This window comes from Cuculus canorus, chromosome 1 (genome assembly GCF_017976375.1).
Source record: "Cuculus canorus isolate bCucCan1 chromosome 1, bCucCan1.pri, whole genome shotgun sequence".
Lineage (NCBI taxonomy): Eukaryota > Metazoa > Chordata > Aves > Cuculiformes > Cuculidae > Cuculus > Cuculus canorus.
The window spans coordinates 56,294,451-56,306,306 of NC_071401.1; the positions used below are offsets into that span (position 1 = coordinate 56,294,451).

The following is an 11,856-nucleotide window of genomic DNA, read 5'->3' on the forward strand; positions in this document are numbered from 1 at the left end:
GCTTCTTAGGAGGGTCAGGAAATGATGTAAATGAACAATTAGTAGGTCTGCCCTGTTCAGAGTGCTGCTATCCTGGCCACTTCTCTCACAGAACCACTTCAGCCATCTAATCCTCCATCCTCTTGTCACTCCTTAGCTTGAGGTTCTAAATTTTCCAGAGTAAATGGATGCTGTAGAAAGGAGGTACAATTCCCTGCAAATAACCAATGCAGAAGTGAAGACTATTTCTAGGCTGACAGATATGGAATTTTGTCTGCCATTCACCCTCTCTTCTTTTCCAATTTTTCTTAATGCAAGTATTGCCAATAGTGTTCTCAGTTTTGCATAAGACAAAGATTTTGGCCACCTTCTCTAGAGGCTAGTTTAGAGACGCTGCATTTCTGTATGCCAGTCTTTAATCAAATGAAAGGCTATTCAGCCCCCCCCCCCCCCCCCCCCCCCAGAGACACTGAGCAATATAAAGAATCTGCTCTCTAAAAATGAAGGAGCTCTTGTTTACCCTTCCTTCAGAATATAGTGCCTTAATGGAGTCACGCCCCTGAGAAGGAACCACATGCATTAAAAGACTTCAAAGTTTCTGCAAAAACCACGGAACATTCTGGTCAGACATTTTAGCTCTGGCTAAATGAAAGTGGAAACAACATACAGAACCAGGATACTACCTTCATATTTTACCACCAACTGTGATTGAGTATTCCTACCTTTTCAGATATATTTTCTAAATTGTGTTTTCCACAAATGAGAGGGTCATTTTTTTAATGATATTTTACCATAAATTTTGTTATATTCCTTTCGGAATTAAATTATGTGACAGAAGGAAAGCTGCTACCAGATCTAATATGTTTTCCTAAAAGGAATACACCTATGAATTAGCGATATGCTTTGTAAAACACACCTAGGAAAACATGCAGAAATTAGATGCTGCAGTATAGGGAAACAACCAAACATGTTTTTACAACCTTAAGTGACTGTTAAAGTAATGAGAAGTAAATCTAAAAAAAAGGTGTGAGAAAAGGGCAGGGTGGGAAGGGAAGGGAAGGGAAGGGAAGGGAAGGGAAGGGAAGGGAAGGGAAGGGAAGGGAAGGGAAGGGAAGGGAAGGGAAGGGAAGGGAAGGGAAGGGAAGGGAAGGGAAGGGAAGGGAAGGGAAGGGAAGGGAAGGGAAGGGAAGGGAAGGGAAGGGAAGGGAAGGGAAGGGAAGGGAAGGGAAGGGAAGGGAAGGGAAGGGAAGGGAAGGGAAGGGAAGGGAAGGGAAGGGAAGGGAAGGGAAGGGAAGGGAAGGGAAGGGAAGGGAAGGGAAGGGAAGGGAAGGGAAGGGAAGGGAAGGGAAGGGAAGGGAAGGGAAGGGAAGGGAAGGGAAGGGAAGGGAAGGGAAGGGAAGGGAAGGGAAGGGAAGGGAAGGGAAGGGAAGGGAAGGGAAGGGAAGGGAAGGGAAGGGAAGGGAAGGGAATACAATGAACAAAGAAAAAGGAAAGGGAGGGAGAGTGAAAGATATCTCATTGCTAAACTCACCATTAGTATTTAGGGCATTAAATTGGCACAATATGAAAACAAATGAAAGAAAGTACAAAGAATATTTCTTTTACTTCATAAGAATCAATGTTCTGTACTAACACAATCCATGATTTGATTCTAGTAATAACATTGAGAAATTGGGATTCTCTTTCACCTTTTTTCCTCTTTTATCACAGAATTTTAAGCTCTTTTGAAATAAAACGTGAGGCCATATGAGTGATTTGGTAAGCTCAACATTACTTGTCAAAAGACTTAAAAAAAAAATAAATAAAAAAATCACGTTAATACCGAACTGAAACCAGTCTGATAACCAACTTAAACCAAGCTAAAATAATATTCAGAATTCTTAAAGTAGGAATTTTATTTCCTTTTCCTTATACTTTTACCCCTTTGGTCAGCCCTAACTCAGCAGACCATCATGCAGAAGGTATCACTGATCTTGCTAACAAAATAAAGGATACATTCTTATACAAATGTCTTTTTCTTTAAACAAATCATCCAGTGTTTTCAAATCAGAAACATATCTTCCTTTGTCAAATCACATTCCCCTCTACTTTTTCTTACTAAGATTTTCCACAGGTGATATATCATCATAGCAACTGAGTGGGAAACCCTACTTCTATTAAAGAACTCATTCACAAATAGCCCTTTGAGGTGTGTTTCAGGATAATTATGGGCTAAAGAATATTATTTTGCACTCTGTATCCTTTTCTTTTTTAAAGGATTTATCTTCAAAAATGCATTTTCTAAAGGTAATTGATGCCATTTAATATAATTTTTTCTCCAATAATGAAACTGATATTTTCTCTACTGAAGATAAGAAATTGAAGAGACTTATTGTTTCAGATTTAAGTGCAGACCCATAGGAAAAATTCTTCATTACCAGTTATTAAGTGTGTGTAGAAAAAAAATGGAAGCAGCAGCACTAACAGCCTCAGAAATGGCAGCCTTAGAATACAAGCATAAACAGATTGCCGAGGCATTTCTATCAGCTCTTTCTTACAAATCCAAGCAATTCCTGTTCATTTACTCATTTGTGGATGCTGCCTCTTTGTGGCAGAATGCCATGTAAAATGTACCTTTCACATTAAGGACCAAATCCTACATTTTTAGTAACACCTATGCAAAATCCTGTTTACGAGCTTTGAACCACAAAGAAAAAAAAATGTATATACACATGAACAGACACATACTGTTTGCAGGACCTGCACATTCAATCCTTACTGAGTTAGCCTTTTTCTTAGTGAATGATGAAGCCAGTGAGGCTGAAAATTTTCTCACTTATACCCATTTAACAACAGTGTGCCTCTACAGAGTTTAAATGGAAGGAGAACCAGGCCACTGGTTTCACTGATAATTATACAGGAGGTAATTCAAAATTAGGGCCCTAAAAGTGCACCTCAGGCAGCAATACTCACATCTCTCAACAGTGCCAATGGGAAGTTTGCAGGAGATTGAGAGCAGTGCACAGAATAGCCTTGTGTTGTGTCTCTGGTGACAAAAGAACACTCCTCATATCTGCATTTCAAACTGAAATAACACTCCACTTACTAAACTGTCCAAGCTAAATGCAGTCATGTTTTTTTTTTTTTTATTCTTTTGCTCAGAGTGGGTGGCATAAAAGGAAGAACACATGCCAACGAAACATTTATCTTGAATTCCAAAGGATCGGTTATGTAGCTTTGTTTTTGTAGAAAGTGACAGATTGTACATGGATAGAAAAAGCAGAACAGAACAGAGCCCTTTTGCAATAAAAGATGTACTACTGAGCAACTCTGCAAGCAATACAAAACATAATAACCTAATGAAAAAAAACCCAAAAACACGTGAAATATCATTTACCCTGTTCTGTATATTAAAGAACACTTCAGCAAAGAAACAAAATATAAATATAAAACTATCCTATCCAATACATTGGTAAAACACATCCCTATGTCACTTTCTGATCCACGCTGTATATGCTGGTAATTACCATATGTTTTATTTTGCCTAAAAATGTTAGACCTTTCTAATGAGCCATGTTTGCAGTAAAGAGAATCCAACATACAAACAGATGATTTCAGCAAGAAATGTTAAACTCCAGATACTCGTTACTTCATGTTCTTATATTTGAAATATTTATCAAGTGTTTATTCAGAAACTATTAAAAAATCACATGTGCTGGGATACATATGAGACATCAGTTGTCCCATCTTACAGTGATGGTGTGTTTATGAATACCCTTGCCATTGCCTGCTGCCCAAAGGGGTAAAGACATTGTCTATAGATGTGTACAGTCCATTATTTGGTCTTTCAGGATGCCAGTAAACACATGGATCTGTACAAGTGCAATCATACTTGACTAAACAATCAGAAACTGGCTATAACAGTTGTAAAATAATTATATTTTGGTTAACTAACAATTTTAAAAAAAAAGAAAAAAAAAGAAAACTGACAAATCAAAAGCAAACCATTATTTTTTTCGTGCTAAAATGAATGCCTTCTACATGTCCCTCACTAGTTTGCCCAACAGGATGCCTGAGCAGGAGGTTGTTAAAAGGTACCTTTTTAAATAGAAGAACATGATTTTTTTTATATTGTGATCAGATTAGATGTCTAAGATTGTCTGTTGGTCATAATTGGCATTATCTGTAGTGATTTAAAAGGTCCTCCTGATACTACACCAGCTTTGGGAAAAAAGCTCTCAATGTAGTGCAATAGTTTAAAGCAATCCACAGACTTTGGACCCTATCCTGAAAAAAGAAATACCATATAAACATCCCAGTAGTTTTATTTGTAAGAATAGTTCTGCGTCCTCTATTCTAATCTTTTGGGCATTTGACTGTGCTCAATGAGTGAGTCTTTATGACTACACACATTGGCAAACTTGTTCAGGTGCTTAAGTGCCTGCAGGATGAAGGCCTAAACTGGGACTTCTTTCACAAAGAGAAATACTCAAATGAGTAAGAATTTGTAGGATTAGGCCCTAAAATAGTGAAGGAAAGAGAAATGCTAATGTGCATATAAAAATAGGTGCTACAATAAAATATTCTTTTATATTTCATCAATAAGTTATTTTCACTAACCAGTTATGGATCATATATCTCTGCACTCTTTAATGATTTGTCCACATCTACAGTGATCCTTTTAAAGATCATAATATATTTTTTAATTCAAAAGTCCAGAAAGCATACAAACACATCCTTAAAAAAAGGAAACCTTGTATTAAATTCGGGGTGTGCTAATCTCTCCATAAAAGCCATTTAGAATCACCCATGGCTAAAAGGGGAAAATGTGCGCTGTATTCTTCAACTAGAAAGAAAACAAAATCAAACAATTTCTGTTAAAAAAAAGTTACCATGACTTTTGTACTTGTAACCTGAATATAACCTCACATGGCCCTCCTGCCACCTTCCCCAAGCACACATGGTCACACAAACAATGCCAGCGTTGTGCCCCATTTACACAATAGGTGGTTTCCGACTGCCAAACACAGTAAAATAAGATAAAAAAAACCGTCCTGAAAATAAAATAAAATAAACAGCACACCCTTTCAGAATTATTCCCCGAAGCTGAAAAATACTGTGCCAAGGCACTTCACCCTACAATAAAACAAATTAAGGGGGGGGTGGGGGGGTGGCCGGGTAGCGGGGAGGTCATTATTTACGTTTCTTTGTTTTGCGTGTGGTTGTTAAATACAAATCCTCTAGAGAACGAACTGCTGTGGCTGACGGGGAGGAGGGGTGCGAGGGGAAGGGGGCTGTTTCTCAGAACTGGCTGAACGTGGTCTGTTTTTCCAGCACTTCGAGGTAGTCCGGCTCTGCGTTTAGTTTTGCTTTTAGCTCCAGGTACTCGTTCCTGTTGGGCTCTACATAGACAGTACTCGGGGGGCTGTAGAGCACCGTCTCCCGGAGCCTGCCGTCCCCCGGCCCCGGGTGCAAGTACTGGTGGGCGCGCCTAAGGTCATAGTTGGGGGAGTAGGTATAGGCGGCGGGGAGCTTGGGGTACTCGGGGAGAGCGGAGCCGGGCGTGCCCAGCGCGGAAGAGGGCGAGTGTTTGTCGGGCTCCAAAATGCCCCTATAAAAGCGGTCGGCGTCTTGCCCCGGGGAGAGCAGCTCCTCCCGCGGCTCGATGGTGCTCACGCTGTACGCGGGGCTGCGCGCGGGCGCCTCCTCCCCGCCGGGCGCGGGCGGCGGGGGCGGCGGCGGCGGGGGGGGCGGCGCCGTGCCCCCCCCGGGCTGCAGGGGGTGGGCGCCGTAGGTGACCTTGAGCTCGTGGAGGTCTTTGTAATCCTCCCCCGCGTTGCCTTCTCGCGAGCGGTAGATGGGGTTTTTGCACATGTGGCCCAAGGGGTGCGGGATGTACTCGTAGACGTGCCCGGCGGGCGTCTTCACTTTGGGCAGCGCCGCGCTGCCCCCGCCGCCGCGATGGGGCGGGTGCTGCTGGAGGTGTGGGTGGTGGTGGTGGTGGTGGTGGCCGCCGCCGTAGACGCTGTACTGCATGTTGAAGGAGCTCACGTCGGAGTTGTTGGCGCTGGCGTGGTCGCCTTGGCCCTTCTTGCGGCGCTTCATCACCAGGACGAAGAGCCCCGCCGCCACGAAGACCGACATGATGAAGACCAGCAGCAGGCTGAGGATCAGCACCGAGAGCGGCACCGAGGAGCCGCCGCCCGTCGAGCCCCCTGCCGCCGCCGTGCCGTTCAGGCGAACGGTGGCGGACGGGGAGGTGGTTCTGGCCGGCAGCTGGCCCGGCGACGGCGTGGGCGTGGAGACGACGATGTCCGAGTAGTCGGGACACAGCAGCTCCACCCGCACGGCCCGCATGTCGTTCTGGGCGAACTTCTTAGGGGACTCACAGATAACCTGGTCCACCAGGACACCGGTGTTGAGCTGCTCCAGCCACAGCTTCATGCCGACCACGTCGCAGGTGCAGTCCCAGGGGTTCTCGTGCAGGTCGATCTGCAGCAGGGATTTCAGCTGGTCCAGCACCCCGCTCACTGGCAGGTAGGAGAAGTGGTTGCTCCGCAGGCTCAGCCTGTAGAGAGACAGACCAGAAAAAATGTTCCCTGGCAAAGACCTCAGCAGGTTGTTGTTCAAAAACAACAGCTGAAGGTTCGGGACCGGTTCAAAGGTGCCCGCCTCTATCTCCCGGATGACGTTGTACTGCAGGAAGAGGTACTGCAGGCTCTGCAGCCCATAGAACAGCTCTGGGCTCAGCCGCTCGATCCGGTTCCCATTCAGGTACAACCTTCGCAAATTAGTTAAATCCCCAAAAGCTCGGTCCTGAATGACCGAGATCCGATTATTACCCAGATGCAGCAAATCCAGCCCAGTGGCATCCACAAAATCTGCCCTGCGTACCAAAGCAATGTAGTTTTCTGTCAGATACATCTTCTTAGGATTATAGGGTTTGGGCTGCAGTTCAGAAATACTCTCAATCTTCCTCTCCTGACAATTGACATTGAGACCCAGATCAGAAATCTGCAGGTTGCAAGTGCAGGCAGTGGGGCACTCCAGAGGCACCGGGGATTTGGTCTGGTAGGCAATGCTGGGTCCGTAGTTGCTGTATCCCAGGTCTTTTGAGGGCAGGCGGGAAGTGGGTCGCACCCTTGTTTTGTTGGGTTGGCGGGTCCCTTTGGGGGGCTTCAAAGGGGATTTGTAAACAGCTGAAGAAGAAGTGGCCACAGAGTTGACTGAGGCTGGGGTAGTGTGGAAATACCCTGTGGTGCTCAATGGTGTCTGTGGTCTCATTTCATAATCCAAGATGAGCCGTCTGGGGCAAAGCTCCTGCTTGGAGACTTCATCCAAATCTCGACCATGTAAGCGGAAAGGGGTCTCACAAACCACATCTCCCACCAGAGCAGAGTAGGAGATACTGTCCAGCCAATCCTTTAGAGCAATCAACTCACAAGAGCAATTCCAGGGGTTTTCCTCCAACTGCAGCTCTACCACTTTATCCATGTGCTGCAAAAGGCCCACATAGGGCAATAGTTTCAGCCGGTTACCCCTCAGGTCCAGGTGTGTTAAGGGCACAAAACGGAAAAGGTTGTTGGGCAAACTGGAGAGGAGGTTATCATTGAGAATCAGCACCTGCAGCAAATGCAGTTTGCTGAAGGCATTGGGTTCAATGACGCTAATATAATTATAATCGACCTGTAGGTATTCCAAACTCTCTAGTCCAAGGAAAGTGTCATCCCGTAAAAGTTCCAGCTTGTTATTGTTCAGGTGCAGCCTCCTTAGACCTCTCAGACCATGAAAGGCCCCGGTTTCAATGTCTTGTATGTCATTGCTCCCCAGATGCAAAATTGAAGCGCCCGTGTAATTGACAAACTGGTTCGGATACAGCCTGTTCAAAAGGTTTCCAGACAACAAGAGGTGGTACACGGGGAACCTTGGTGGACTGATCTCAAAAAGGCTGATGATCCCTCTGTTTTCACAGCTCACTGTTAAGATGCTGTCCTTCTCCTCACAAGGACATGCATTATCACAGATTTCCCCATAATACTCGATGCTTTCTGCCCACGAAAGGACTAGCGATGTTAAAGCAAATGCGATCGTCTGCAGCATCCAGATATGCATTTTTTTATTGAGATCCTGTTCCAAAGTTACTGTAGAGCAGCAAGCGTACATTTTATTTCCTGTAAGGATAAGGAGAAAAAAAGAAAGGAGCATAATGGCATAGCCCCATAAAATTTAAAATGGACACAAAGTTTACATATAACTTCAGTGGGGTAGATAATGGATTGTTAATGAAACAAACAAAATAAAAAACCCTCCTGTCACTTGCAATTCCCACACTTGCAAAGACTGGATGACGTGCATTGATTAAAATGTTGATGGGCAACTCCTAGCAAGTCAAATGCCTGTGGTGTTTCAAAAAGTGAGGTCACAGTAGGAATTGTTCAGTTTCTCTTCATGTGGGGTGCATTTCAATGCTTTCTTGAATTTCTTTTTTCATGATGAGCCCCATAAATATACATAAAATGGCTGTCAGTTCAGTTTCATGGTTCTAATTTAAGAGAAAAGAAGCACCATTTTACAAGGTTTCCCACCTCCCCTATTACCCAGTTCCCCCTTCCCTTCAGAACCTCCCCAGTGAACAGCGCACCAAGGTCTTCCCCTCCTTCTACCTTGATTTTTAACCAGTGGTGGCAATGCCATGGTAGGAATCCAAAGAAAAATGCTCAGTGCTGAAAACGTGAGCTTAATTCAACAGAGAGAAAACTGACACATTCTCCACATCACAGATTTCTTAAAACACTGTTACGGATTTTTTTTTTCTATCTATACATTTACAAAGCACACACCCACCCACACAGACATAGACACACATACACTCACACACGCATACGCAGATGACTTTTGTGGAGGAACTCTCCAGTAATGAGATTAAATGTGTTAGCCTCCTTCAGTGCACTTCACAGCTCTCCTCAGTGTGAGAAATTTTGGATCTTTACACAAGTAAATAATTTTAATTGATTTTATCTCACCTCCTCCCCCAGGAGTTGTATACAATTTAACAGCTGACTATCAAGCAAAGGTCTTCAGTTCTTACACACACACAAACACACACACACACACACACACACATTCTTAAAGAAAATGTTTTAACCACTCACCCCAAATTTGTGAAAAATGTAAAACATGCGGATCATCTTCAGAGTCTCAGCCATATCTGACATATTGCTTATTCCCAATGTTCTGCAGAACTAGCCTGGTAGAATTGGAGAGATCTAAATAGGTCTCACAGAAATATCTCATCGCCAGCACTCCAAACATCAGAGTTACTGATTATAAGCAGCGATGGCTGTCAGTACTCTTCATCCTTTAGAGGAGAAGACACCCAGGCTGATTAAAAGCCGAGGGGATAGAAGGGAAACCCTACCATTGACCTACGTCAGTAATTTAATACCCAGTTTTCGGCTAGCTGAAAACAAATCCCATTTCCATTCCTTCTTGCAATCTTTCTGACTCCTTGTGGCTTTCTTCCACTTCTAGTCTAAAAAGCAGTATGAATAGGGAAAATAAATGCATTGTGTGTGTCGGTAGGGGAAGACTGATAAATCATCCAGGCTTAAAAGCTGGGATCTTGGAGCAGGCTTGCATTTTCTGTTGTCCACCTTAGACCTCCAGTCCTCATGACAGAACTCTGGTTTGGAGGAATGCATCCTGAAAAATGGTAAGTCTCAGTAATGCAAGACATCTCCTGTGGCATCAGGTCCAAGGCTGCAAATCTAGCACTTGCAGCAAAGGCAGTCATGCAGCAAGAAATCGGAAGTCTCGGCGAATCTCTCTCTAATTCTGACCAGACGTCAACTGGATCAGAATTACTCAAAGCAAAAAGCTTCACTGCATAAAGGCAGCAGAAATCTTACTCAAAGGCATGTATCTAGCATATTCTTTCTCAGCTTGATCAGATCCATTCATCCATTAACCAACAGTTCTTCGGAGGGAAAAAAAAAAAAAAGCCATTGAAAACCTGCCCGGTCGGTGTTAAACTCCCAGGCATTTTACAACTTTAATTCAATTATGGTTAGTAAAGGAGGCAAATGCAGTATTCCCTCCCTCCTCCTTTCTCTCTTTCCCTGAAAAAAAAAAAAGGAGGGGGGGAGGCAAATGGGAGGTAAAGAAAATAAAGTTGTAGCTAGCTACATGCAAGGTTGCAATCCCGCCCTGGAAACCCCTCTATGATCACTGCGTGCTGCTGTTCGCCAGCTCCCTACAGAGGTTCAGACTGGGAAAGGGAGCGAGGGGGGGGGGGCACATGGGGGAGGGGAGAAGAGGAAAGGGGTTGCATCGGGATTTTTCTTGTGTGCGTGGTTCTTTTTTTTTTTTTTTTTAGCCCGAAGAGTTCAACCCTTAGATTACCGCACTGCATATCCGGCTGGAAGCAGCTTTCAGTACCGCCGACAGCAGCAGCGAACGAGCAGCCCCAGCCGGACACTGCCACCCAACTGAGCAGCACCCAGAGTTGGGAGAAGGGAGAAATGGCTTTCCGAGAGGAATGGGAAACGGGAGGGGGGGGCGGGGTTGGAAAGCAACAGCAAGGAAAGACCCGGTGGTGAAGGGGCGGGAGGGAGAGAAGGAAGGGAGGAAGAGAAGAAAGAGAGCGCGAGAAAAGTCAATCCCGGTACTTACTTCGCCCGAAATCTCCAGGGCCCAAGCATGGTGGCAGCCCATGAAGATTCCTCCCCGCTGCGCGGGCGCTGCGCGGAGCCGCCGGGGCGGAGGCGAGTATCTCGGCAGCCGGGGAGGCTTGGTGCGGAGCGCGCACCGACACCCCCCCCCCGCACGCAGGCGGCGCCGAGGCACCAGCGCTCGCACAGGGGCGCGCACACATACACACACACGCACACACACACACGCAGCACGGGCGCACTCATACACGAACGCACACACACTCACACACGCGCGAGCCCGCGCGCGCGCTCCCGGGCGGCCCCGCGAGCGCGCGCGCGCCCCGCACGCCGTGGGGTTGGGGGGGGTGGGGGGGGGCGGTGCGGACGGCGGAGCGCCGCGCTCTCCCCGCCGCCGCTGGGCGCGGGGGCTGGGGGGGGGGTGGGTGGGAAAGGAGCGAGGGCGGAGCGGCGGCGGGAGGGAGGAGGACGGTGTTTGGCGCGGGGGGGGGGAGAGAGGCGTCGGGAGGGAGGGCGCGCGCCGTGGGGGGGGGGGGGGCGGGCGATCCCCGGTCGGGCGCGCGTGGCCGCACGGGCACCCGCAGGGCCGCACGTGCCGATGCAAGCGCCGCGCTCCTCTTCCCCCCCAACCCCCCGCTCTCCCCCTCCGCCCGGGCTACGCTCACACTTCTTCCCCCGTCACGGCCCGAGTTCCGCGCCTCGCCGCTACCACCAGCTTTCCCGCAATCCCGGCGGTGGAGCTGCGCCCGACCGTGGGGTCGCAGTGAGACTCGCTACGGCATCCTCCGACACCGTGAACGCGGGGCGCGCGTTCGTGCCGTTCGTTTTCTCTTTCCCACGTGCCCCCCCCCCCCCCCCCCAGCCGCGGAGGGGACGCAGCGACCATAACGTGTCTCTGTAGGCGACCCCTGCCACCCCCCTGCGGCATCGGGGGAGCCCGCGGTGCCGCTCCCCCACCCCTCCGCGGTCTGGGTGCGGCGCCTCCCACGGCCGCCAGGTGGCAGCGCAGGGCGGCGGATGGGCGGTGGGGCGGCACGTGGCGGGGGCGGGGCCGGGGGGCACGTGGCGGGGAGGGGGGGCGGTAGGGCAGGCGACGCCGCATAGGAGGCGTTGTCTTTATTGCCTTTTGGAAGAGCTGCGGCTCATTACGCTCACACGTGGAATGCGGAGGGGCTTCGCCGTACAAAGGTGACTGTGGCAGCGGTGGCGCTTTTTATGTTTAGGTTTG

At 47.6% G+C, this 11,856-nt stretch overlaps 1 protein-coding gene across 4 annotated transcripts; it reads right to left on the minus strand.

Moving 5' to 3' along the window:
- Positions 1 to 1,398: 1,398 nt before the first annotated feature.
- On the minus strand, positions 1,399 to 10,923 carry SLITRK5 (SLIT and NTRK like family member 5). Of its 4 annotated transcripts, none has more exons than XM_054056716.1 (3): positions 10,630 to 10,764; positions 9,111 to 9,316; positions 1,399 to 8,129 (listed from the first exon to the last, which is right to left on the minus strand). In XM_054056716.1, exon 3 carries the CDS (start codon positions 8,119 to 8,121, stop codon positions 5,260 to 5,262), a length of 2,862 nt encoding a protein of 953 aa, XP_053912691.1. In that variant the 5' UTR covers positions 8,122 to 8,129; positions 9,111 to 9,316; positions 10,630 to 10,764; the 3' UTR covers positions 1,399 to 5,259. The 4 variants fall into 4 exon arrangements, with proteins under 4 accessions (XP_053912691.1, XP_053912692.1, XP_053912690.1 ...); XM_054056717.1 differs by having other exon boundaries at positions 9,111 to 9,205; positions 10,630 to 10,762; XM_054056715.1 differs by having other exon boundaries at positions 9,111 to 9,934; positions 10,630 to 10,736.
- Between the last annotated feature and the right edge of the window lie 933 nt (positions 10,924 to 11,856).

Coding starts and splice junctions, on each gene's coding strand:
- SLITRK5 (XM_054056714.1), bottom strand. CDS start 10,831: ATGTGTGCGCGCCCCTGTGCGAGCGCTGGTGCCTCGGCGCCGCCTGCG. Junction 8,130..10,629: donor CCCTGGAGATTTCGGGCGAA/GTAAGTACCGGG, acceptor TTATCCTTACAG/GAAATAAAATGTACGCTTGC.